Here is a 27,909-nt window from a genome sequence, read left to right on the forward strand (position 1 = left end):
AGGGCGGGCACCGCCCCGCGCCCAGGTCGGAGCCCGGAAGCCCCGAGGCCCTGGTGGCGGTGGGGCCATGGCGGGTGTGGGGCCGCAGCGGTTGCTCCAGCCCCTGCTGCTCCTTCTCGTCTTCTCCGCCTCGCCCACCGCCGCGGCTCTGCGGCTGCTGCTGGGCGCCGCGCCGCCCTTCACCTGCTCCCAGCCGGTAAGCGCGGCGGTGTTGGGAGCAGAGGGAGCTCCGTGATCGGCGGCCGGGCGGCAAGCGGTGGAGTCGTGCACGGGGTTGGCGGCGTCCCCGCAGTGCCCACAGCGAGCCGGGCCCGGCGGCAGGGCTGGGGAAGTGGGGGTTTCCCGCTTCCTATGGTGTGCCGGGGGAGCCCACGCGTGGCCGTGTCCGCGCGGCCTCAGGCCGGGACAGGGACGGGGAGCCGGCGGGACAGAGGCGGGGGGCGGCCAGGAAGTTGGGGTGAGGGAGCGGATTCCCTGTGGAGGAGCTGGGGGGCCGAGGGTCAGCGTAGTCCCGCTCGCCCGGGAAAGGGCTTGACGGGCGCGGTGCCCCTGGCCGGGGCCTGTGACCGTCCCGCACCCTCCCGGGCAGCAGCGTCCACAGACGGCCCCGGCGGGCAGAGCCGCTGGCCGGGGCGCTCTCGCTGGCGGCGAGCGCCGGTCCGAAGCGGCGTCCGGACGCAACGGGGACTGCCCGGGCAAGCGGGAGGTGACTGCGGACGGGACCCCTGCCCGGCTCTCAGCTGGCAGCGGGTGCCCTCGGCCTGTCCGAAGCCGGTGGCCGTTGTGGCCCTGCTGGTCACCTCATCTTCACATCCACGCTGCCTTGCTCAGTTAAGGACTGGTGATTGTTCTTGTACGGGTTTAAGGAGCTTGGTTGTGGTTGGTGTGGACTGTGTGTATCAAAGCAACTGTACACAGTGCACAACTGCGTTCGTGTAACGTTAAACCAGAATTGTAAGTACAGCAGAATCAGCCTGGCCGTGTGATGGCTGCCAGGAAATGCCTGTCACTGACATCTGTGAGGGGCCATGGCTGGGGCTGAAAGTTCCTAAAACTGCATGAAATTTACTGAGCAGGATGTGAGTCTTTGCTAATAGCTGAGGTTGCTTAATGTCTTAAATGTTTTAACCTGTTCCTTCCAGCTAGGGGGTTTTTAGGAGACAGCAGGGTGTCTCTGCTGAAGGAGTGGGTAAACAAACGTTATGTGTACTTGAAATTTTGAAAAGGCAGCTTTTGGTTGCCTCTTCTCCCTGCAAACCCGGTCAAAGAGGATATAGATCGAGAGCTGCACATGTGGTGTCTATATAAAAAGTGAATTAACCAGCCTGAGCTAACTTTAGCAGACTGAAGTACAAACCCCTAGCTGGTGTCTCCCTGGGAATTTCAGGGGTTTGTTTCAGTTTTGTTTGGCATTTTGTTTTGGTTTTGTTTGGGGTTTTTTGTTTGCAGGGTGTTTTGGTTTTGTTTTTTTTTTTTGTCTAAGATACATGTAAAGAGTGTGTGGAAGGGGGAGGAGATCTGTTTTTACTTTTTTATTTCTGTTAATAATAGCAGTGCATGCATGAACAGAATAATGGGCAGCTATCTTCTAAGCAGGAAAGTTTTATATGTCATGATGCATTCTCAGCAATCTAGCAAAGGCAGTTAAACAAATGTAGCTATAGATGTATGTAAAACAAGATGTGTCCTTTGGGGTGAAAGCTTCTGTAATCTTTTCCTGCATGCATTTCCTATTCTTTGTCTATTCTGTCTGCTTTCCTAATGTTTGACAATATATTTAGCCCTGTTTTACCTAATCTCTGCTCTGCTGCTTTCACTCCTATTTTTAAAAATACTCCAAGAAAGCAGTCCACTTCTGCAGTTTTACTTTAGGTTGGACATTGTGAAATTACGAAATGCAAAATCTTAGCAAAGGGGAAAGAGGACGTTACAATATTGCTCAGGCATCTAACATAACTGTGAGTATCCCAAACATTGCTAGTTACACAGAGCTTGAGATCAATATAGCATAGAGTTTCTGAGAGTCCTTGGATGCTTGGGCTTTGACCGACTGGCTGTACCTTTTTTTTTAGCGAATGTGAACCGCAGTAACTCAGTGAGCATTTCACCAGTACCTCACCAATTTTCACTGAGGAAATGTGTTACCCTGCACTCTGGGCGTGCACATAGATCAGTGAATGTGTAAGCCTGCTACTTTAGCCTTTTCTTTCAATAAGCTGTTTTCTAAAACGCAGGCAGACTTAAAAAAATGAGTTGGCTTAAGCCAGTGAGCAGCCTTTTCAGAAGCTGCTGACACATATAGGAAAAAGTATCATCAACTGAAGTTATGACAGTTGAAAACGGTTTCCCCTTCTCTTTCTGGTGGTCACACTGTTTTCAGAGGATGATTCAGTAACCCTTCCAATGAGTGACTGTTGTGTGGTTGACTGTTGTGTGGTTCAAAAGAGAAGCTGTTGCTGAGCAGGGTTGGTGAGACCCACTTCCTTTTTCTAACCCACTGCACTCGTGCTGCTGTCCCTGAGCTTCGGAGTAGCTCACGGTGAGCAACAGCAGTTTTTTTCAGCATAACTCTCGTGTGGCAGAGGCTGTTTTGAATATGGAGTGGTGGAGGGAAAGTGTCATATCGGTATCGGTAGACACCTGTAAGTTGCGAAAGTAAAACTAAATGCTCGTTAACAGCTTGTCATATTAAAATACCAACAAACGCACTCAGTGGGCCTTATTCATCAGCACTCAATCAAACCTGCTCAGCTGAAAGGCTGAATAGCACAGCTGCAAATCCAGTTCCTTCCAGTAACTATTACTTGAATATGTCATCTGCAGGGAGGTGGGGTTCAGGATGACTTTTTTTTCCATGCACAGGGGAAAAACATCCCACAGTTTAAATACCCATCTGGTTGTTCACCATCAAGTGTTTAATCACTGTGTTGAGTCACTGGGCTGTAACTGTTACACAGCATGGCATGCCTCAGTGTCCTGGAGGAATGCAGTGTTTATAACCTTTAAGGGGCTGAATAGGTGTATGTGGTTTTGTCTTTGAAATCTGTCTGGTTATTCACTACAAGTCTCTGGAGAAGAACAAGTGATGTAACATCTCTTATGAAGATAAGTCATGGTGGTACATGTGAGGAAGACTCTTCCTGATCCTCCTTTAGAAATGTGTTCATTTGGCCTTCCCTATTGACTGACTTTTCTCATTCCCCTCTGTGACATCTTTTTGCTGTGTTGGATGTTACCATAAACCAGGGGTGTCAAATTCGTTTTTGCCTCAGGCCACAACAGCTTCATGGTTGCCTTCAAAGGGCTGAATGTAATTTCAGGATTCGGCCCATGGGCCTTGTGTTTGCCATGTGGTTTTGTGCATTGTACTCCTTTATCACTGGCACTGTCTCATAACACAAAAGACATACTGTTTTTTTTCCTTGAAACACGAACATGTATTCACTTTCCCTTCTATCATAAATTGCCTTCCTTCTGCATCAATTTTACTGGACATTTTGGGATTCAGATTGTTTCACCAAAGATGTATGGTCTGCCACCTAAGTAAAAGACCAAGATGTCCTTTAGGACCAGGTTAAATAATAGTCAGGCCCCCTCACAGAGACTCACCTTTTGTTCAAACTGCCTTGGACAATGACATTATCCTTAGTGCTGTTCCCCACCATGAACGTTCTCCTCATTCTTCCGTGGTGGAATAAGGAGAATGTTCCTTCAGGGGTGGACATGCCTACTGATATTCTCCTTTATTACCCCCCACCATGAGGAGCATTATCCTTATTCCACTACCACACATACGTCCCCCCTTCCCCATTGAGACATTTGCTTTATTTCACCGTAACAAATCCTAGCCCGCACTGTCCTTCTTATCCCATCTGCTCAAGCCACCCCCCCTTAAAGGTGTATTCCCAACTGGGCAGTGACGTTTTATTTGATAAATTAGCCAGATACATGAACTTTAGCAAGTGGCCAGGACTGTGCCTAACTACTGCTCATGCCCCAGAGCCTTTCTGTTATTAAATGAGATATTATTAAATGACATTAGCATGTCATCGCGCAAGCATGGCCACCACTGCTGGACTACAGACCTGCCCGTATCCGTGGAAAACAATGCAGAATTCATGAGTGGGACCCTGGCTGCTGGTTACAAAATATCTTTTTATAGATACTTTTAAAAAATAACATGTAATTGCTAAAGTTCTTGTGTCTGGCTAATTTATTAAAAAATTAAATGAAATGTTTGCCCAGTTGAGAGTAACCTTTTAAGCACACAGCGCCCCCCCACCCCTTGTAATTCTTGTCTGTCTTGTCTTTCAATGCCCAAGGCAGTTACTAGTGTCCCCATCTGTATCACCTGTTACTCTTCTTACACAGGCTCACCGCTCTCCTGTAGCTGTGGCCGCAGCTCCCACTGTTCCCTGCTCCTGCAGTATAACACGTGTCACACATGATGCACATGTGACCAGTGCTGGCAGGAACCTGAGGACAAGGAGCTTGGCACTGCCACCAGGTAGAAACAAGGTGCCGGGCCAGATAAAACAAGGTGGAGGGCCAAATTCAGCCTGCAGGCCATGTGTTTGACACCTGTGCCATAAACTGTGGTCCCACTTAGTGCTGCTAAAATATTCCTGGACTTCTTGGCACAAAAACAATTAGTGATCAAAACTACTAAACTTCAGCATCAAAAGGATTATTGATCAAAACTACCGAAATACAATAAAGAAAACTTTAAAACTGATTTTTATGAAGAAACTTCAACTTTTGAGTTTGTTTTTGATTTTGCTGAGACTTTGTATAAGGGCAAGAAAAAAACTTAGAAACTATAGAGAAAAGTGCTTAAAAATTCAAAACAATTTTGCTTCCTATCAGCCTTAAACCAATCATCTCTTAGCAGTTATTCCTGTGATGCGTTCATGTCCTAGGGATGTCCGCTTCTTTTAACTAAGGAATCAAGAAAGGAAAACTGTAGTAAACTTCATATTGGCCAGACCTCAGAAGATACATAGAATGGCTCATAGGTGAGAGGGAGATTTTTGGAAAGCTGGAGCCTTTCCTGTTCAGCAGCTGCTCTTTAAAAGAAAACTGGATGCTTGCCCAGCTCATGGCAGTTTCTTGCTAGTTACCACAGTGTCCTGCTGGGAAATCTTGGCTTCCTATTAATTTAATTGAATTGTCATGGCATGGTGCTGTTAATCAGTTTCCCTTTTATTCATGTGATTCTCCATGGAATGTGGTCTGTTCTTTTTTGGTGTTGAAAGCAAGAAAAATCTTGGGAAAAAAAAGGAGTGAAATAAACTGTTGCTTAGCTTTCTGTGAAAATATGGCAAATAAACATGAAGAGTTGACTGTGCCTGTCATCTTCTGCTGTTAATAGTTTCAGGCATCACCTCGCAATCGTCTTGTTCTCATCCTTTTGCCTCGTCTGTAGCTGTTCTTGTTGGACCTGAAAGGCAATAGGAACCTGGTGAGAAGAGAACATCTCCGTTTGAGCCCCTTCTTCTATAATAATGTGCAGATCATGTTGCCTGGCTGTGGGCTCCATCTTCAGCTTTTCTGCAGAGCTCTTCAGTGTCATTTCTTCTCTTCCTATTTGTCCGCTTGTCTGTTGTGTGCAGACACAGACATATGCCTCAGTTCTGTCAACACTTCTTAAAATGCTGCTGGCTTTATGTGGGCAAGCAGAAAGGACCATCACTGGAATTTTATTTCTGTTGTGCCTTCTAAATTTGTGCTTGCTCAAGTAGGGAAACTGGGTTAAGTACTTCTGCTGACCACAGCTTTGTTAATGCACTCTGAGTGACCCAGTGCATCAGATAATGTTTTGGATTGGTTGGATCTTTACAAAGGAAACCAGCAAGTATTCCCCCTGGTGCTGAGGAGGTTGGCGTATTTTGTTGCAAAACTGACTTGTCTTTTTCTTTAATTGCTTCCTGGCTTTTGGATGGCATTCTCTGGAGTTACACTTCCCTGATATTAAAGTATGACCTCAGGTGCAGCCCAGTCCAGTTCACCTTGGCAGCTTAAAAAAAATATATATATATATTATTTTCATGGTAATTGCTTTCTGGGTATCCTTTGGGATTGTTGTATCTCTACTTCCATTGTGGCTTTATCTTCTCCTTTTGTTACCTTTGCTTCCTTATGCCAATAGCAAGGACTTCCTGGCTGGATTAATTGTTCATTTGGGGCTGTTAGGTCATCCCTGTAGCACTTTGGCAACTTGGAAGGGAATGGGAAAACAATTGAGTTGGTACAAGCTGCCATGCGGTGGGAGAATCCTTCCCCCTCCCTTGTGGTAAACCTGCTAAATTCTTGACTGACTGATGGCAGCTTACAACACTCCAACGTAGTCGGTTCTGAATCCTTACCAATCAATTGATGGTTCCTGATTAAGCTCTTGTCTTCTCTATGAACATCAGAAAGGGCACAGCCTTGTTGGTGCTGGAAACATCATTGCAAACACTTTACCTGGGGAAATAGACCTGGAGGAAAGAAGAACCTATTTATATGCTGTGCTGGTTCAATAATCATATTCATCATAAAAAAAAAAAAAAGGGGAAATGCAGCACTTCCTCATTTAACCACATCTTATCTGCTAATAAACAAAAGAAACACCAGTGCTCAAATGAAAGCAGATGTTGCTGCTCTTAAGGCAAATAATGCTTTATCATTTATGTAAGAGCTTTATCATGGTGCAATTTACAATAATTACTAATGACTGCAACAGTGCAAGGACTTAATTATGAAATATGAAGTGATAGTTTTAACAGAAATCATTTAATTACACACAAAACATGGTTAGTAGCCAATTATTTTTGTTGCCTGTTGTGGGCTCACCCAGGCCAGCAGCTCAACCCCACACAGCCACTGTCTCTCCTCAGTGGGATGGGGAGAGAGTTGGAGGGCAAAAGCAAGGAAACCTCTGTATTGAAATAAAGACAGATTAATAGGTAAAGCAAAAGCTGTGCACGCAAGCAAAGTGAAATAAGGCATTGATTTCCATCGGCAGGCAGATGTTTAGCCACCCCCAGGAAAGCGGGGCTTCATCCCATGTAACAGATACTTGGGAAGACAAACACTGTAACTCCAAATGTCTCCCTTTTGCCCTTTCTCCCCAGCTTTTACTGCTACTCACAATGTCATATGGTCAGCGCTATATCACTTTAGTCAGTTGGAGTCAGCTGTCCCACTTGTGTCCCCTCCCAAATTGTTGTGTGCCCTCAGCCTACCTGCTTTGGGGGGGGTAGTATAAGCAGCATAAAAGGCCTTGATGCTGTGTAAGCACTGTTCGGTAATAACTAAAACATTCCTGTTTTATCAACACTGTTTTGGTCACAAATCCAGAATATAGCACCATACCAGCTGCTGTGATGAAAATTAACTCCATTCCAGCCAAAACCCCTGCACCTGTTCATGCAAAGGGTATTGTCATGCTAAATAATTTACCTAAGAAAGTCTAATTAAGCATTTTAAGTGTTAGGAGTAATTTCTTTCATAGCCTAATCTGCTGTTCCATTCTAGTAGTTACAATTTATATGTTTGTTTTTTTGCTTTTTTGGGTGTTTTTTTGGGGGTGGTTTTTTTTTTTTTTTTTTTTTAGTGATTGTAGTGTAGCTAGTTTTGGTTTGATTTAATCAGTGTTTGCTTGCTTGCTTTCTAGGTTTTTTCCCCGTTATCAAATAATTTAGGTTGAGGATGCTCCATGAGAGTGTTCTGGTGTAAGAGGGAAGGAAACCTGATTTAGGAGGTACAAAGTTGTACCAACAGTTTCATTAACTACACTTGTAACCAGTTTTTCTTCAGTCCAACAGGGTCTGAGTACTTAGTGGAGGATTTGTATGTATATTTGTCTGCAATAATTAGGTGTAGTATAATTGTGAAAGCACAGTTCAGACTAAATTGTATTTATTCAAAGTGATAAAGTTAATTCCCCTTATTGTGTCTGGTTTGACCTTTTGAGTACAACAAGAATAGTGAAAAGTACCTCTTGTTATTACTTATTGACATTAAATTAATAGATTTATTTAGCTCTTGGCTATGTTAGAGCTGCTCTGGCCCATGCAGGGCACTGCTACACAGCTTTTGGGGCTTCTTATCCCAAGACTGCTGTCTAGCAAGACCCTTTTTAGGTGTTTCCAGAGTTGTTAGTGCTTCAGGCTAGCAGTGATGCTGGGGATCCAGAAGTGAGTTGAAAACTTTGAGAAGATCCGAAGATAAGGGGGAAGGCAGGTTTTTTTCTGCAGGTGAGCTGTTAATATCTGGGGCTCAAAGGAGAAAGGAGAATGCTGTTTATCCCCCTTCCCTCCTCATTTATAAAAGAAACTTTGATTAACAGTGAAAAGTAATCAGAGTCTTTGTTCTGACTGTGGGATGTTGCACCAAAGTTGATTTCATTTTGAAAATGCAACATTACTAGCTGTCTGTTAGGAAGACAATTCTTCACCGAAGTTCAATTCTCAGGCAGTGTTATATAGATTTGTGTATATTTAGAAGTTCAGGCTGGCCAATTGGGCAGATTCCTTTGTTTGACTGAAATGTTTCCTAAGTGATAATAAAGTTGGTCAATATTACTTGGGTGTGACACTGAACCTTTTTCAGTTTATCTGTACCTTGTGTACATTTTTGTTACTGCTTATTGGAGTGTGGATGTGTTTCTTGTGAAGGTTGTCTGAAGACTGGATTTATGCCTGTGTAATGTTTAGACATCTGTAGCAAAAGCCTGGAAGAGATTTTCAGGCTTTATTTTATAAACATGAGCACCCTAATGCCGAGTCATCTTGCTTTCCCTCAAGGTTTGTAGGAACGCAGATGCATTAGCTGACATGTGAGCATTAATGTCGGAAGTATTTTTTCATGGTCAGTAGAACTCTGCTCATCCTTAAGACTGGCTGTTCAGCACAGCTTGTATGTGTATTTATAATCAATAAAAAAGCTTATTAATTGATGTGATGTTTTGATTTCACTAGGGCTTCTCCAAAGGCAGGATGTAGTTCTGTCTTGTCACAAGCAGACAAAAGCCAGCAGGACAGAGCAGTGCCCAGAGTGTTTGTTGCAACCTCTCATGTACAAGCATGAGCAGAGGTGCAGAGGTGCGAACGGTGTGGTTCACAGCTGAGCTCCCTTCTTCCCCTGGAGTTGTGTTCAAGCTGTAGCCAGGTACCTGTATGGTCACACAGGTGCTTGTGCCAGCACCGGGCAGGCTGCGGTGCTGGGGTGGAAGTGAAGGCAGTAGGATTGCACCTCTGGCAGTGAAGCTGTCTAATGCCAACTCAGTGATTGTGAAACCTGAGCTTTCTGTGCCATGCTGGAGAGCATGTTCACTACCAGCAAGGCACAGTTGGCTTTTTTAAGCATCCACCCCTGAAAATGTAAATAAAACCTTGGATAGCCATGGCTACACAGCGTTAATAATCTCAGCCCCAAATATACTTGGACCTGACCTTAATGGTTGCAGAGAGGTTAAAAACCTGCTGCCTTGCCTCCCCTACTGGAATTAATCATATTGTGGCAACAGGGTGACAATATTCACATTTATATGCCAAGGCATAGGACACCTAGCCCGCATCTTGATTTACGAAGTCAGTGAAAACTTCAGACTTCCTTATCACTAGGATTTTGCATCACATTAACCAAGCAAACTGCCGTGCTTTTTCCTGGTGACTCTGGGATCTTCCAGTATAAACAAAACATAGCTGGGGGAAACCAGGCAGAGTGGACGTAACTCCTGGCAGCTTCTTTATGTTCAGGACATCTTTATCCTTAATATGAAAGAAGCAAATTCTGACTTTTTTTTTTTTTTCTTTTTCCTTAAATATATTTCTAGAAAGCAGAAATCACCATTTCCTACTTAAAGGCCTGATACTTCCTAAATGTTGTCTTTTCCCTTCCCAGCTTCTTATGAGGCATCAGGAAAAAGACCAGCCACAACTGATGTAACCTTTCTGTTCAGGCAATACAGGACTATTCATCACTGTGTGCCACTAGTTGTCAATCCAGTTTGAGTTTTTAGAGTGTCATTGTCTGGTGCCTTTGAACCCAAAAATCAGATGAAGGGGGGTGCCCTGCAGAAGGCAGCACATAGCCCAGTGCTTCAGCAGCAAGCGTGGCTGCAGAGAGCTCGTGCTTTCAGTCTGATGGGCTTACACCTTGCAAGCATTACTAGCAGGATCAGTGCTGGGTAGCAGTAACTTACAAGCGTTTGTGTTTAAAAACCATACCCATCTACTTCAGGCAATCTTTCACGTTACACTGGTTTCTGTTTTCACAGTCCTGGGTTTTGGAAGGTTTTTACTATCATCATCCTGCATTTTTTCCTCTCTTCATTTTCTTTCTTTTATTGCAACTACTGTGTTCATGTACACAGTTCAGGTGTGCACAGGTTTCATGCCCTGTGTCTGTTTGTCTTCTGATTAACAACTTTGTGCAATTTTTTCTGATTGTTAATTCTTCTAGTTTGTACGTGTTGCTATTCACTGAATTGTTTTCTTCCTGCCACCAAGCAGAAGTAAATTACTGTTAATCCAGTTTCTATTCTGAGACTAATATTCTTGTTTCTTTCTCTCCACAGGATTTAAACTGTCATGTAAGAAATAGTAAGTAATTTTTTTCTTTGCAGTTTATTCATCAGGTCATGCCGTTTTTGTTTTTTTGGGTGTTTTTTTTTTTTAACTGGGTTGATACAGTAAGTTCTTCCTGCTGGAATCAGAGAGATGTAAAGTGAAGCACTGCTATCATGCCTTCTTTGGGAGTTTTCAGTTTGATCCATAATCAGCTTCAGCTAAAAGAGGAATGGGAAGTTAAGTCTTTTTCAGGGTGCAGTTGAGGGGGTAGTTTCCATTTAAAGCTGAGATGGTCAATTTTTAAAGAAATGAGAATTTTAGGACAAGTTTGTTAGTAAATGTTCATTATAAGCTATTATATCCAGGATGAAAAATTAATGTATAAAGTAGAATTTTAAAAGGGGCATAAAGGGGTGCAGCTGAGAGCAATTAATGTAAATTACTTGGCATAAAGGCCAATGAATTAACTCAGTGATCCTAAAGGTCTCGTCTAACCTAAATTATTCTATTATTCTATGAATTGGAAAAGGAAACTGGAGTTACTGTAAGTCCCATTGAATAAATATATTGGACATATCAGGTGTAAGGGGTCAAGTTTACCAATTGCATGCATCTGAAACACTTTAGTATAGTTATGGGTAATGTTCTTTAAAAAAAAAAGAGGAGAACATTCTGCATTTATCTGTTTCGTCCATGGAGGCATCTGGGTGGCATTGCAGAACTCCTTGGCCTTTCTTTGCAGTTGTTGTTCTAGGAAGGCTCATTTCTGCCTCAGTGCGCAGCCCTGTATCGTACTGGCACAAGTTGTTTTTTATAGCCATGCTTGGCATGTAAGATCAGTGAGATGACTATGCTGAAAATAACCAGATTTTAAACTTTTTTTGGCAGGAGAGGGCTTGGGTGGGATTGCATTGGATTATATTTCCCTTTGGAAGATGGCCATTGGAATACAGCTTGACAACACAGCTAAGCTAAACTGCAGCTCCCCCGTTACAGAATCACAGAATGTTAGGGATTGGAAGGGACCTCAAGAGATCATCTAGTCCAATCCCCCTGCCAGAGCAGGAACACCTAGATGAGGTTACACAGGAAGGCATCCAGGCGGGTTTTGAATGTCTCCAGAGAAGGAGACTCCACAACCCCCCTGGGCAGCCTGTTCCAGTGCTCTGTCACCCTCACTGAGAAGAAGTTTCTTCTCAAATTTAAGTGGAACCTCTTGTGTTCCAATTTGAACCCATTACCCCTTGTCCTTCCGTTGGTTGTCACCAAGAAGAGCCTGGCTCCATCCTCGTGACACTCACCCTTTATATATCTGTAAACATTAATGAGGTCACCCCTCAGTCTCCTCCAAGCTAAAGAGACCCAGCTCCCTCAGCCTATAAAATACTGCCTTATTTGAATATTTGGTTTAAATTCTGCTTTATGATCTTGTTTTGTTTTTCTTCTCTAGGGGAATTTTTTTTTTTTTTTTTTTTTAAGTGTTTAATATGCTCTTTTCTGAAAGGTAGTTAATCTTACCAGGTTTTCTATAGATATTTTTTGATAGAATGAGCATTTGAGGGTTGTCTAGTTACTTCCTGAGCCTAAAACCATGCTATTACAAGAAGGGAGATTGTGTGCTTTCCACTGTTCCCATCACTGAAAGTGTACTTCAGTGGGGCTGTGAGGGACTGATTGTGCCCTGTGTCACAACAAACTGCTGGAGAAAAAGTGCTGCTCCTACCCATGTCCCTTCCACGGCTTACCTCAGGGCAGTGCCAGCAGCGATGGGCCTGCAGGCTGAGCTGCTTCCCTGAGCAGCCCACCAAGGAAATGGAGAAATCTTTGTTTGACAGATCATTTTTATGAACCAAATCATCCCACAGCCCTATGATAGTTTGAACTCCTGCAAGGGAGTAAGTGGAAAATGTAGCCAAGAGAGCAGTCTTCCATTAGCAGTGTGGATTTCTATCAGCTGAAACTGGTAGCAAAGCACGTTTTGCTTTTGAGGAGTTCAACCTACAGATTTATTCTCTTGCTCTTCATTGTTCTCTTTTCAATATTACTGGTTTGGTGTGGATGCAACAAATACCTAAAGAATATCATACAGGTCTCTCCAAATCCTGTATAATCATTTGACTTCTTTTTTTTCCCCTCTCTTTTGATATATCCTGTGATCACACTAGCCTATTCGTAAGCTTCATAGATTGCGTGACAAAGCTCACATTCAGTATTTTTTCTGCTAGTTATTCAGCAGTGCTGTTATAAATAAATACCATCATATATTCTCATAAGGTAAATATGGCCTACACTATGTGTGCTTAGATGTGTATTACAGTGTGTCAAGAAGTGTTTTGTCTGAATAGGTCCAGTATACAAAGTGTCTCAGATTTGTTTTTGTTGACAGCTCTGCCTTCCCCTGCCCCCAGGTCAGACAGTTATCATGTGCTCCATCATCCTTTACTTCTAGATTGTTGATCTTTTTTAGAAAAATGCATTGCATTTGGCTTACACTCACCCCACAGAGCTATTTAAAACATTTGAACAGTAATAATTTCCCACTTGCCACTCCTTGATTTGTCAGCCTAGTTCTTCTTGCATTTGTGCTTCACTGATATTCAGCAGAGCTATTTTTAATATGCTCTGGTAAGTCAAATGTCTTACAAAAGTCTAAGTAGATCATGTCTGTCTAATGCCTGTCATACCTGATTTCATTTTCTGATGAGGTTACAGGACCAGTTTTCCCTAACACTGTATTGACTAGCATAAATTATTTTTCTGTCCAGAGAGCTCATTAATTTAGGAAAGGCTTAACAAGCAGTTGTTGGAAGCTAAATTCAAATGTACATTCAAATTAGAAATAAGACAGTTTTTAAACAGAAAGTAACTGTTGGAACAATTTCCTTGGGTATCTGACAGACTTGTTATCATTGCAAAGTTGGAAATTAGTACTAGTCTTCTAACTAGTCATTTTCAGCAGCAAGGTATGAACTTGCTGCAGGAGATCTTGAGTAACCTTACTTGACCTGTTTAACCTGACTGCATTTATTGTGATAATTACTAATGGATTTTAAGGAAAAGAGGAAGTATAAGTTACTAGAATGGGTTCAGAATATTACAGGTAATTTATAAAGTATTTGCTTGCTCAAAACTTTCTTTCTGAACTGTGAAGCAGACTGTCACCCAGTTTTGCTCTCCGAGTAACCTTTACCCAAAGGGCAGACCATAATTGCAATCAAGCAGAGTTTCCTAATCCCTGCTCTAAATGGCTGCTTTTATTTGCTGGGCAGGTACCTGCATGGAGGAGAGCTGGCTGCGGGTTCCCATGTGGACTCCTTCTGCTCCAAGCAGTCTTCATGTCTCTTCTGATGTTTTCCATCAGATGGATGGAGACCTCCTCCCTGTGATTCGAGTAGAATGGAAAGTGGCCACTGATGGTAAGTGGTGGTTGTTTAATGTGGACATGGAACAGAGGAATAAGGTGTGATCTAGTAAGGATAGGGAGGAGAATTATGACTTGAAGTCTTTTATTGATCTAGTCATGAAAGTGAAGATTTGGAATTTGGGGGTTTGGCTGCTTCATTTTGTTTGCTTTGAGGGATGTTTTTTCTTGGTGACTGAATCAGGGCTTTGGGTGTGCTGGTATTCAAGAATTTGAAATATTTCCACTGCTATGGGATAATGACACTTAAAATGGGAGAAGCGGATAAAAATGGAATGAAGCAAGTCACACCTTTACCATGGCAATGAGAGGATAAAGGTTTGCGCTGCAAGCATTGCCTTTTTTTCAAGGCGTAGTAATGACTGCAGCAGTCTTGTGCAGGGGAATTACATCTGTGAACTGAACAAATGAGAATTAATTCGAGAGAGCACCAATAGCTTGTGTGCTGTTAACCTAGTGCAAGTTCCTCCCATTTGGGTAATCTAGTCCTTGTAACTTAGGTTTCCTATACACAGATATGTCTTGATAAAGGAATAATTGTCTCCTTGTTGGAGTTTAAATGAGTACCAGTAAATCAAGTTTTCTCAGTCTCCAGATATCTTGGATTGTTTTTTGTTTGTATGTGTTTCCCTTGCTTACTCTTGTCCGTGGTTTTGCACTGATTCAAGACAGAATTAAACACATTCATTTCTTCCTGCTGCAAGCCCTGTGTCTGAGGACTGTATAGGGTTATTATCTCAGTGCGGTACTAGTCCTACAGTAGTTTAGAAGCAAGTGTGACACAGGTAACCCAGTTGTTTTGTGTAACTCTGGTTATAAACTTTCTCATTGGAATTGTACCAAAATAAAAGCATATTTGCTCTGGTGCCCAAACTGCATGAAGCAGCCTTGAGAGGCAGAGCTAAACACAACACTGAACCTGTGGAACTGCCAGGATGTCTGGAAGAATGAAGCTGCCTTCCATTCTTCCCCTTCGTTTGCACGGATGGAGCTCATGCAAAATGACCTTTGTGTTGTGATTCCCCAGCGCTTCAAATGAATAAGGCTGTGACAAGACCAGGCACGGTGGTAATGTCTGGGGGAGTTGCAACCTCTACACATGCAGATGACAGGAAAAAGACATCTCTCTCTGTCCCTGCAGCTAGCATCCGCTATCTCCGAGGGGCAGAGCTGGCTGTGATGCAAGTGAGCAGCAATCAACAGATCTGCGCCCAGTTCGACTTTCAGAACAACTTGACACTTCAGGTCCGTCCAGATGGAGGCCGGGTGAGTGCAAAGGACTCTAAACTACTTTTTCTAGTCCATGGGATTGTTTCTGCTTTCACTGTCATACAGCAAGGTTATTGATTTAAAAGTACAGCCTGTTAGAAAAGTCGATGAAACAATCAAGATACTTGGCTTCAGACATGATGTCATTTCCAGTTTGTTTTACACTTGTGTGTAGCTGTGTACAAGCTGCTTACTTACCTTCATTTCTTCTTTCACTCTTCCCATCCTTCAGGTTTTACAAATTGTTGCTCCCGGCAACTAACACATTTCATCATTCTGGATGTTGCTTAAAGGAAACAATTGTAGAAGTTTTTGCATTCTGCTTGACAGCCATGGCATTTATAGCTTTCTTTTTAACTCAACCCTTCTTTTTACTTCCACTTCTTTCGTGTACTCTCTTGCTGTGGAGGAAAGCACCAGCCTTGGGCGTGGTCCTTCATCTTGCCCTCAGTCTAGGAAACTCATCAGAAAAATGCTAAGCATCCACAGCGCCCTGTATGAAAAACAAGAATCTGGAGTTTGTTCCTTACCATGCAGAACTGGGTCATAGTTGGCTGACCATCTGGAGCCAGTGCCTCTCCCAGAATTTCCACAGCATTGCTGATATGTGGAAAACAGTATAGATTTTAGAATGTATGGAGTGGCCAGGTACAGAGCTATGTATGTCGAAGTGCAATTCCAAATGCTTAGCACTTGCACCGCACTGCAAGATTCATACTAGACTAGAATTTCAGTCTCAAAACTGCATATTTTAGCCTTATCTCCTTTCAGTTCAGAATGTAAATATGTGGAAACTCCACATGGTTGTTTGGCATCAGAGATCCCAAGAAATAACTGTGCTTTACTCATTCCAAACAGAAGATTCTGAGATAGATCAAGAGATTGGTACATTTAGTACCCCTGAGTTCCTTTTTTTTTTCTACAGTCAAGCTTCAGAAGAAGGGTCATATGAGATGAGGAAACACAGTGGAACAGGACCGAGTCAGCCATTAATTTCAGTGTGTTTATAGGGCAACATTCTAGTGTTAAGTTCTTGTGAATATGTTTTCTTTTCAGTGGAATTTCACTTTTGACCGTTTTGAAGTGGAACCTGGCCAGACTTACCAAGTGACTGTCTACCACCTGCCCAAACTGGGTGTACCTGGAGACTACAATTGCAAGTCCACATCTCTCACAATGCCTGGTAGGAGATGCTCTAGTTAGGCCTTGAGCTTAGGACTGTGATGTTTTGTAGACCTGTTGTTGGGTTTCTGGGGTTTTTGTTTGGTTTGTTTGAGGTTTTTTTGTTGGTTTTGTTTGTTTGGGTTTGTGTATGTGTGTTGTTGATTTTATTTGTATTGTTTGGTTTGGTTTTTTTTCCCAGAACAAAGCCATGAAATGTGAGAAAGTTTGGCAATAGGATGATAATATTAGAAAAGACTGTTGCCCTTTCTCAATATTACTGTTGAGAAAGTCTATGGTGCTAGCCTTATGTACAGTACCCCTGTGGTATATATCCAAAGTGCACGTATCATTTGCACTACAAGTCTCTATCCTTGTTACTGGGATCCTTCATCCAGTAGTTTGTCAAATCACTGCTTGTAATAAAGTACAGGTTGAGGGACTATTTTGTGAAGGGCAGACTCTTTGCTTCTGGTTCGCTGTAGTTCCTACATGGAAGATATTCATGTGAAAAATTCTAAATGCTCTTCAGAAAGCCAGACAAAGTCTTGGACTTAGGCCTCTGATTTCTGAGAAACTGCATTTGTATCTTGTCAAGAATTCTGCTACAGCTGTGGCTAAAGACAAATTTATAATGAAACCTGAAAACTAGTGTAAGTGCCCCTCCGTTTGAAACTAAGTTATGTTTCCTGGAGTTTGTTGCTGACATGTTCATCACTAGAGCAGACACAAATGGGGCTGTAGAGCTGTAGAGTAACCTTTAATGCTCTTTGCAGACTATCACTGCAGCTTTTACTTAATTTTAAATCTTTCAAAGTTCCTCCTCTGCTTGTGGAAGCTGGAAGTACAGAATAGTATTTTCAAATCAAGAGTAAAAGTTTGGCTTCTAATATTAAATTTAGACAGGTGAAGTTTGATTTCAAAGGCACAGTTAGGCATAATTTACCAAGAAACTTGATAGACCTGACTGCCTGACCTTTTCTTGTGTGTATGAAAATTTTCATATGACTAAAAAGAACTTTTGTTGTTTTCCCTGAAGATGCTGAGCATATGCACTGCCCTCTGGCTGCACTGACTAGTTTGTAAATATTTGGCACTCAATAGAGCTTGAAAATTGGTTCAGAATTTTCTTAACTTGCTTACAGTTGTCAACCTGACTTTGTAGTTATAAAATGGTAACGCATGTGGTTTTTCAGTCAATGTGAGCTGGAAAAGGAGAGGGAGGCACTGGGTTTTCAGCTGTCTTATCCTTTCTTATACCTGATCATACTGAGGAATTTCTGGCTTTTATTCTCCACTGTTCTTCAGAAACCTAGTGCACTGTGTCAGACTCTACAGTTGCAGGGAGCTTTGCTGATTAGAGCTCACATGTGAATTGCAGGAACACTATATATTTTGCAGCTTTGAAAGTCAGAAACTATAGATATGCAATGTTTCCTTTCAGCTGTTTAAGCAGTGAGTTGTTCTTTTTTCCTTTGTGTCCAAACCCTGGAGGAGAGACTTAATGTACGCTGAGACTTGTAAATACCACATTACTAAATGATGAATATGTAACTCTAGATTTGACTCTGAAGAAAGTCCCAAAGAGCAGTGCCAATCTGCTAAATGAAGCAAGGAGAATTATAAATGTGGAAGAGTGTTTTGGGATGAAGAAAGATTCCAGCCTTCTAATTTTCCCGGGGCAGAATGGTTTTGGAGGAATCTACTGCTGTGGAACTCTCAAAGTCCAGAGATCAATATGAAGTTTTATTTCTACTATGACCCTCTCTGCACAAGTCTTACATTAGCAAAAGTTGTCATATATTACTGTTATAATAGTATTGTATGTTTTTAGTCTCTTTTATTAAATGTTTCTGTTCTAGGAAAAAAAAAACAAACCTTCTGTAAAGTCAGTGAAGGGGCTATTTTTACATTGTAAGCCAATACTATTCTGCTGCAGAATTTTGCTGCTGCTTTGGAACAAAGTTTTCTGATCATCAAGGAGGGCTTAGCTAGGTGTCTGGCTTCTGATAAGAAAATGGGTGTTTTTCTTAAATGGAAGTACAATGTTTCTGACTAGTCACTGGTGGTCTTTCTTGCAGACTGCAAGGACTCTCTAATGAAAAGAACCATCCCATGTATAAAAACAGGTAAAAATTTTTGTTCGGGTTATGTAGACATGGGTGCCATGTTGAAATATTTCTGACAATTGAGAAACTTGGGAATATCTGCATTACTTACAGGCAGTTTGTGGGAGCCCAAGATCCAAGGTAAAATTCTAGATGATACAACTCTGCTTGTGAGCTTTAACCCATGGATGGAGCCAGCCCGATACCAAATTCATGTGGCCAGTTTCTTGAATGAGAAGAAGTGTAAAATGATCACACGTGATTTCACTGAGGTAATTGCCTTCATAAATTATATTATCTGTGATAATTTAGACAAAGATTTCTTTAACAGTTGCTAAACAAGGAGATGGAGCCATGCTGTAGGACATGTAACAAATGCACTTGTACAGCAATTTTCAGGGAATTATTTTCACAGATTTTTGATTACCTTTGGAAAAGAGAACTTTATTTCAGGAATTTGGTTGATAAAAGATCAAAAAGAGGTTTTATAATGCACTGAGCAGTCTGTAAACATCTGCAGAGAAGACCAAAACTGGGTATTTGGTACAGAGTTTCAATAAATCATTGAAGTAGCCAATAGAATGTGATAGTTTGGGGGTGCTAATTAAATTTTTCAAATCAAGAATTAACAGGTTTGTAACAATGTTTCAATCCCATTGAGAATCAATTCCTGTAAGTCATACAGCCTATATTGTTGAGAAGCTCAAAGTAGATCCAGAACGTCTTGTGCAATAAGAAATGTTCCACTTCAGGCATCTAAGGGAGGAAAAACACTGAATATTTGATACCAGTCCCCACCCTTCCTTGGAGGAGGGCAGATATATTGGCATTCAGTTTGCTTGATCTTTCCATTCCTTCCACACTCCATTAGTACTGCATGCACTAATATGTGTTATTACTGACACAGCTGTGTGCATATTTCCCTGGCAGAGGGGAATGTGCCTCATTTTGGAGTATGTATTTGCTAATCATTATGAAGAATATATTTAGATTGTCATTATACCGATTGTATACAACCAGTAACAAGGACAACATATTTGTCTATACTACTGTCAGAAGCAGCAGTGTTGACAGCTTTTTTTTAATTAAACAAGGAAGCTTGTTAATGTTTACACGTTAAATCACTGAAGACATTTACATTGTTAAGAAACTGTGAATTTAAGTTAACATGTGAAGTTACAAAATGTACATCCTTAATTGTTTCCTGTTACCTGTGCAATATTAGCCTGCTGTCTTGATTGTATTACCATATTTGTCACACAGGACTCCTGCAGTGATGGTGGTCAGATCATTTATCCATTTTGCTCTCTCTGGGCTTTTTTTTTTTAATAAAAAAAAAAGTCTACTTCTTTAGTAACCACTCCATATTATGTCAACCGCTTGTCTTTTTTCCTGCTTTCATGCAATTTTCTTCCTTCCCTTTTAACTCTCATCTGGTTTCTACAGGGTGGACTGCAACAGCAAGTGAATGTCACAATCAAAATAGAGAAGAACATAAGAGCTTGCTGCAACTACAAAATACAGGTAGGATCTCACTGTTGTCCCTGTGTCCTTCCTTCACCAACAAGGCAAGGAGCAGCTTAGGAGTGTTATGGGGTTTTGCAGTGTTTTGTTCTGCAACTGGCTAAGCGCTAATCACCTGTATCACGGAAATAATTATTATGGCTGCAAGAACAACTCTTTTATACAGGTATTCTCTGTAGACAGTGGCTTTTCCTTAGCACGGGGTTGCCAAGTCAGACTATGGAGTGGGAATGGTAGATGTGCAACCTCAGGAGCTCACTGCCTTCTTAATGTACAGTGCAAGAATTCTTGATAAATCTTGTTTTCTGAAGTGAAATGGGAATTCTCTGTCCCTCGGCTAAAGTACAGGGAATGCAGAGGCAAGGGGAAATTAAAGCAGAGGGAAAAAAATGGTTTTAAGAGTAGTTTCTGTTTTCTGAATTTATTTCCACTGCAGATTCAGCCATTCTTTACGAACTGTGGCACAGACTGTCTGAGACACTCCACTTTCATCCCATGTTCACCAGCTCCAAGTGAGAACTGCTTTTCTGTAAATTAGATCCCCATTGTCTTACAGATGAGAGCTGAATTTTCAATGTCACTCTTGTCTTTTGCAGGTACAGACCCATCAGGTAAGAAGTTCTTCCAATACCCTGAAACTTTCTTTGCTGCTCTTTTCCTGTCCTATAGAATAACAAATGATCCTCTCTGGGAATGACCCGATGGGCAGGAAATGTCCCCATATAAGACTGAATTCAGAATGAATTGTGTTAAGAGTTACTTCACCATGATTTAATGAGGCAAGTATTTGTATGCAGTGTGAACCTTAAAGAGCAATTTCTTTAGAGATACTTCACTTGCATAAAATTCTTTGAGAAACAGTTTTGACAAGAAGAGTCTTAATATAAAATACTTTCTGTCACTTTGCTCAGTGTTAAAAAATTTGCATATTATAAAGCAGCTTTTGGAGATAATAGCTTGCATATATTCATTTTTATGAATGTCAAGATAAATCATGTGCATAATGATTTGACTTGAATTGATTTTTTGGCTTCAACAACACCTGTAAGGAGCTAGTTTGCCCAAGATTTAAAAAAGAAAAAAATACCTGTAGATTGAAAAAAATAATCACACAAAATGGTGATGATTTTTTTTCTTTAAGATGGATTACATGAACAGGCAGGCCATGGGTGGCATGCCTGTCAAAGCTAGATAAACACTGATGTTTAGAGGAAGGTTATTGATCTGTATTTGCAGTGTGCTGCACATATGGTTCTTTGTTGGAGCAAATTTATGGTGTAGAGCATCATCATGAAAGCAGGAATTTGTTTTGAGAAGTGACTGGCATGTTGTAAGGAGGAAGTGCTGAACTGTCCGTGGTTTTGGGCAGAGCCAGGGTCCTTCTCCCTTGGCTCCTGCTGCTCAAGAAACTCCTGTTCTTTGGTGAAACTTGTATTTGTGTAAAGCAATGCCTGAGCACTATTTTTGTACTGCAGGTGATATGATTATATGGCTCTACTGGTGTATCACTGGGATCTGTGTGTTACTGGTGGGATCAGTCATAGCAGGTGTGATTTGTATGACCAAAAAACGAGCAGGTAAGATTCATACCAGCTAGGAAGAAAAGACTCGTTGCTAAAACTGTGTTTTTTTCCTGCTTCTGTGCCTATTTCTATTGCTGTTTTGTTCCTTGCTGTTCTGATATCTTGCCACTGAGATAATGCCTGTGTAAACACCTTCTTCTGTTTTACATCATGAGACTTGTAACATCCTAATGCCATCCGCCTACTTAAATAAAGCTTTATGCTGTCTGATACTCTGTTTTCATAGTGCTTCAGAGCTCATGAAGGGAAAAAGGAACTTCATAGTTCAGCCCTTTGTTTCCTGCAGATTGGTACAGATATCTTTTCCATTTCTTTTTCTCCTGCATTAAATAAGAGTTTTGCAGGACAGGAGCTTCCTGTTTGTCTACACTGTAGTCTTTCCCCTGTCCCCCAAAGTCTCTACAAAAATCATTTTTATACTATTTTGAGCCAAGTAATGTTTTTTAATTAAGACAAAAGAAAAACAGGACAGAGGTTGACGTTGAGCTGGTTGGAAAATTGGATACTTTAGGACTTTTGTGCTGCAACCATGAAGCAGTTATTAAAGGGCAACTGTGCAACTCGCTTGGTGGGGGGGTTTTCGTTTGTGGTTTTATTCGGTTTGTTTTTACCTGAGAGGAGCAATTGGAAATATTTTGGAAAATTTCTTAACATCAAACTTATCTATAAAGTATAGCTAGGGATATTGTTGAGGAGGTGTGGTCTAGACAATAGAGTAGTGAGGTGGGTTGCAAACTGGCTTAAGGAGAGAAGCCAGAGAGTGGTAGTCAATGGTGCGGAGTCTAGCTGGAGGCCAGTATCTAGTGGAGTGCCTCAGGGGTCAGTGCTGGGGCCAATATTATTCAATATATTCATTAACGATTTAGATGAGGGAATAGAGTGTACTATCAGCAAGTTCACTGATGACACTAAGCTGGGAGGAGTGGCTGACACGCCAGAAGGCTGTGCTGCCATCCAGCGGGACCTGGACAGGCTGGAGAGTTGGGCGGGGAATAACCTAATGAAATTTAACAAGGGCAAGTGTAGAGTCCTGCATCTGGGCAGGAACAACCCCAGGTTCCAGTATAGGTTGGGAAATTACATATTAGAGAGCAGTGTAGGGGAAAGGGACCTGTGGGTCCTGGTGGACAACAGGATGACCATGAGCCAGCACTGTGCCCTTGTGGCCAGGAAGGCCAGTGGCATCCTGGGGTGTATTACAAGGGGGGTGGCTAGTAGATCGAGAGAGGTTCTCCTTCCCCTCTACTCTGCCCTGGTGAGACCACATCTGGAATATTGTGTCCAGTTCTGGGCCCCTCAGTTCCAGAAGAACAGGAAACTGCTGGAGAGGGTCCAGCGTAGGGCAACAAAGATGATTAAGGGAGTGGAGCATCTCCCTTATGAGGAAAGGCTGAGGGAGCTGGGTCTCTTTAGTTTGGAGAAGAGGAGACTGAGGGGGGACCTTATTAATGTTTATAAATATATAAAGGGTGAGTGCCATGAGGATGGAGCCAGGCTCTTCTCGGTGGCAAACAATGATAGGACAAGGGGTAAGGGGATCAAGCTGGAACACAAGAGGTTCCGCTTAAATTTGAGAAAAAACTTCTTCTCAGTGAGGGTGACAGACACTGGAACAGGCTGCCCAGGGGGGTTGTGGAGTCTCCTTCTCTGGAGACATTCAAAACCTGCCTGGACATGTTCCTGTGCGACCTCACCTAGGCGTTCCTGCTCCAGCAGGGGGATTGGACTAGATGATCTTTTGAGGTCCCTTCCAATCCCAAACATACTGTGATTGTAGTTGCCTCTTCAGAGAAGCCTCTTAAGAAAAAGCTATCTTTTTAAAAAGCCTCTTTTCCTTCAGGAGAGGTAGTAGAAACAATTGGAGATTCTATACTTCTTGAGGCTGACCAGATCTGGGGAAGATGAAGAAAATTGGTTTTGAGTGCATTCCTTCTCCTCTCAAAGGAAAAATGTGGTGAAGTACATGGCAAAATTGGCTGTAGAAGAGTCTTTATTCACTTAGGGTTTCTTTTTATTAGGCTTCTCCCTCCCCATGGTTTTAGCCCAGCACAGTTAAAGATTTTTTTTTAACCTAGTCTTTGGAAGGTGGTGTCTTTTTTAAGAGTTTAATTTTATTTTGTGTTTTCAGAACTGACAGTGACTTTGTCTCTCTTCCAGGACACCGACGAGGGAAATGCAGCCACAATGACTTACAAACTGGTAAGATGTCCTGCCTCTGTTTTATTGAGCACATGTAATGCATTCTGAAAGTCTCGCAGAATTGTCCAGAAGGTGCTCTCATAGGCTGTACTTCTCTGTAGGTGCTTCTCAAAAAGTTTTTAATATCCAACAGTCTTGGACAAAGAAGACAGAAGTTGAAATGCCACATTTGGGAGATGGGAGATGATTGCATTGTAAAGTGGTGAGGCTTTTGGCCAAGCTGAGGCTGTATTGGCAAAGGAACCTTTGCTAATTGTTCAAGCCATAGCAATCGGAGATTGTTGTGGGTGCACTCAGCTCTCCAGCAAGATAATATAGCTGCGTGTACAAGCCTCTTGAAGCCGCTGTATTATTTTTGTGTGATGAAATTTCATGAACCATCCAGGCATTATTTTAAATCACAGCTCCACTGTCTGGTCTTTCTTATTAAATTTAGGCAATGAGATGTTGCTATAATAGGTTCAAAACTGGGAGATGCCAGAACCTTTTGTTAATATTCTCCCATGCTGATTGCTGCTGATTTGCACCATTACAATTTTAGGAATATGACTGGGATGAATATTTTTTCTGTCTTTCAGCAGCACCATATACCGACCTTCCTCTCCCACCCTTGAAGCCCCGAAAGGTTTGGGTTGTATACTCTGCTGATCACCTGCTGTACGTGGATGTGGTGCTGAAGTTTGCTGAATTTCTGATGACAGTTTGTGGCACTGCTGTAGCCTTAGATCTGCTAGAAGATCAAAATATCTCAGAGTTAGGGCCATTACCCTGGCTTACTCGACAGAAGAAGGAAATGGAAGACCTGTCTTCAAAGATCATCATCTTATGTTCACGGGGCACCCAGGCGAAATGGCAGGCCATGCTTGGGAGTGAGCCTGTGTGTCTCAAGCAAGATCAGCAAAAGCCAATGGGAGACCTGTTCACCCCAGCCTTGAATTTGATCCTGCCGGATTTCAAGAAGCCGGCCTGTTTTGGAATGTACATAGTCTGCTATTTTGAGGGGATTAGTAGTGAGAAAGATATACCTGACGTGTTCAATGTCACATCCAGGTACCAGCTGATGGACAAGTTTGAGGATATTTATTTTCGGATTCAGGAGTTGGAGAAGTTTGAACCTGGGCGCATCCATCGAATCCAGGAAATCACAGCTGAAAATTACATTGATACCCCTAGTGGGAGGAAGTTGAAAGAGGCAGTACAGAAGTTCAAGAACTGGCAGATGGAGCACCCAGACTGGTTTGAGAGTGAAACTATCTGTGTGGATAATGATGAAGAGTTGCAGTCCCTAAGCAAAGAGAGCCAGGTGGATTCATTGCTAAGTGAACCAGGTGGAATTGTGAAACACCAGCTTCACCTGCGGGAGCCTGACCCTAACTGCTGTTGTGTCATCAACCTCCACATGCATGAAGGTGAAAGTAGAGGCTGTAAACTGCAACCTCAGCTTAATCCGTGTGGGGATCCAACTTCTCAGACTGTGATCCTTACTATGGATGAGGCTCCTCTAGTTCAGGTGGTGGAGCCAGTCTCTTCTATGGAAGATGGAAATATACTCAGTCATCATGTGATGAGTAATGAGGATTGTATGGTAGGAGTTCCTCTTCTGGAGACAAGCTTTCCAATGAGGAATGACATCATCCTCCATGATGAGTCTGAAGTTTCAGCAATAGATGATGAGAGTCCTGCAAACCTCTCAGGTGAACTCAGACACCATCTGAATGGACTCATGTACTCTTTTTATCAGCAGAGCGTCATTCCTTCAGAGCCATCTCTCTGCCAAGAGGAGGCTGACAGGCAACACCAGTTGGTCTTTGATGACCAAAGCAAAGACCAAAGACAGTCAGTGCAGTCAGACCAAGGCTACATCTCTAGATGTTCTCCTCTGCCTCCTGATGACCTTGTGGAGGAGGAGGAGGAAGAAGAGGAAGAGGAGGATCAGGAAGGACAGGCAGTCTTCCATGAACTCTCTCCAGAGGTCCTGAACAGTCTAAAGAGCCTCCAGCAGCAGCTATTTCTCCAGGACATTCAGCGAAGCTCTGACTGGGGGTATCGAGTGGAGGTGATGGACATTGGCCAACCTTTGGAGGACTGTTAGGCTCTATCTTGGACCTGCTCCATTTGAAACACAGGGATGGAAGATGGTACCACACACAGTGCTGAAACTGCATTTCCAACACCATTCTCATCCTTGTATTGTAAATGACTCACTGGTGGGATCTTCCTGTCTGCTGCTAGGAGGCAGGGTTGCCCCACTGACTGGTAATGTTGCTTCCCATCTCTGTGGAGAGAAGCAACAAATATCAGCCACCCCCATGAAAGAGCAGGCAGTAGTTCTGTTCCTTGGGGAAATGTATCACATTGCATCCTTGCTGACGGATGGCAGAAAAACTAATGTGGCTCATCCACTTGTGCCTTCAAAATACTGGTTCTGTTGCACTGGGTAAAAGTCATGGCCAGAGTTTTTTTGTAAAATAGATTTAGAAAACATGGCAAAATTTGCATTGCCATTTTAAATATTTTGTTGTAAATGCTATGTTAAAGATGTGTGCCTTAAACTTCAGCTACGTTATGGCTGTCTAAACTTCAGCTACTTTATGGTTGTCTCTACCTGGTTGATACATGTATCTGGAGATTTTTTCTTTTGCCACTCTTTCATTCATTGGCAACTGCATTTTCATGGCCATTCAGAAATCAAGTGGAATAACTGAGCAGTTAAGTGGGATAAACTTCTAATTAGGGATGTCTTCATAACTCTCCCTACCTGGCTACTAGAAGATATGTTCTTGAAAACCAGCAATAGGAGGAAGCGGGGGCGAAAGGATAAAGGACCAAAAAATGGGATTTGAGTTTATTATACAATTATAAGCATCTGCAGTTGAGTACAGAATTACTGAATCAGGGGAGTCTGGTGTACTATATAACATGCTACTGTTTTCTTTTGAACATCATAGCACCAAGAAGACTTGGACTGAAGATCTAGGTAGTTTCACACAATTTATGGAAATTAAAGACTCTTTTGGAGGGGAAAAAAGTGTAGCTTCAGCAGGTACCATTTTAGAGTGAATATTATAACTGAGTTGGGGAGAAATGGGTGTAAGATGTACTTACGTGGTTATAAACTTAAGCACAGGTAGTCCAGACTAACCATTGTGAAAGACTGAATAGACTAAGGGGTTTATCTTCCAGGAACAGTAATGGAAACTCTATCGTTTCCAGTGTTTTTAAAAGATTGGGCTTGGTGCCCTGTAACAAATGGTTCACTGCAAGTGATTGCATGTTGGCCCATGTGACTCTGCGTAGTGGACTAGTCAAGGCTATTTATCACGGCTTCTGCAGTCCAGCCCACTGGGTAACAGCTTGTGAGATGTAAAGACATCCAGGCCTTCTTCCTTTGTCCAGACAAGCTTGTCATCTTCCTGTCCTTCTAAGTTTACTTGTCAAAAAAATGTTAAGAGAATTTTACTTCAACTTTTTAAAAATCTGATATCTCAGAAGATAATCTGTTCTTTCGACTTGCAACCAATATTGTATTATGTATATTTTATAATTTTATTTGTTTATAACTTGTGTTTTGTTCCTTAAATTAAAATAATACTTTTGGATATATTTACTCATGTCCTCAATTCTGCTTAACTCCTTATGTTAGTATTTCTTACAGAAATTCAAGGCAAAACTCAGAAACAGAACTGAACTGGTTGGCGAATACCAAAATGTTCCCGCAAAGCACTGTGCTGCTTGATACGGCTGAGGGCCCTCCTGTGTGGGAAGTGCATGCTCCTCCAAAATGGGTGTTAAAGAAGTGAAATGTTTGTAATTTCTGTGCAGGGCTGGCTGGTGAGGCAAGACTGTTGAGTCAGGTTGCTTTCCCTGCAGCCAGATGCCCAGGAAGACTGAGAAGGGGCCAGTCCTTGCATGGATCCAACCTTAAGACTGGGCGCTACCTCCAGTTCCTGTGTGTATAGGACCTAACTCCGCAGGAGCTAAGCAAGAGGCAGCTGGGATCTCAGTGCTTCTCCAGTGAGAACCCATTTCTCAGGTTATGTGAATAACTGTCATCTTGATGATCCCGTTTCTTAATGTTCCTTTTATCT

General features: G+C 42.2%; 1 protein-coding gene across 2 annotated transcripts; it reads left to right on the plus strand.

Moving 5' to 3' along the window:
• IL17RA (interleukin 17 receptor A) lies at window positions 1–27,424 on the plus strand. 2 transcript variants are annotated; one of them, XM_065036508.1, is made up of 13 exons: window positions 1–196; window positions 10,565–10,589; window positions 13,826–13,972; window positions 15,119–15,243; window positions 16,303–16,429; window positions 18,489–18,536; window positions 18,630–18,787; window positions 19,962–20,039; window positions 20,476–20,551; window positions 20,636–20,650; window positions 21,515–21,616; window positions 23,780–23,821; window positions 24,403–27,424. In XM_065036508.1, exons 1-13 carry the CDS (start codon window positions 68–70, stop codon window positions 25,911–25,913), a joined length of 2,583 nt encoding a protein of 860 aa, XP_064892580.1. In that variant the 5' UTR covers window positions 1–67; the 3' UTR covers window positions 25,914–27,424. The 2 variants fall into 2 exon arrangements, with proteins under 2 accessions (XP_064892580.1, XP_064892573.1); XM_065036501.1 differs by having other exon boundaries at window positions 2–196; window positions 24,400–27,424.
• Window positions 27,425–27,909: the final 485 nt, after the last annotated feature.

The sequence above is a fragment of the Columba livia genome, chromosome 1 (assembly GCF_036013475.1).
Source record: "Columba livia isolate bColLiv1 breed racing homer chromosome 1, bColLiv1.pat.W.v2, whole genome shotgun sequence".
Taxonomy (NCBI): Eukaryota; Metazoa; Chordata; class Aves; order Columbiformes; family Columbidae; genus Columba; species Columba livia.

What these genes read in the sequence shown, in the direction of transcription:
- IL17RA (XM_065036501.1), top strand. Translation starts at nt 68, where the DNA reads ATGGCGGGTGTGGGGCCGCAGCGGTTGCTCCAGCCCCTGCTGCTCCTT. An exon ending in GCTGCAACTACAAAATACAG is followed by an intron (nt 20,040 to 20,475) that starts GTAGGATCTCAC and finishes TTTCCACTGCAG; the next exon opens with ATTCAGCCATTCTTTACGAA. An exon ending in CCACAATGACTTACAAACTG is followed by an intron (nt 23,822 to 24,399) that starts GTAAGATGTCCT and finishes TCTGTCTTTCAG; the next exon opens with CAGCACCATATACCGACCTT.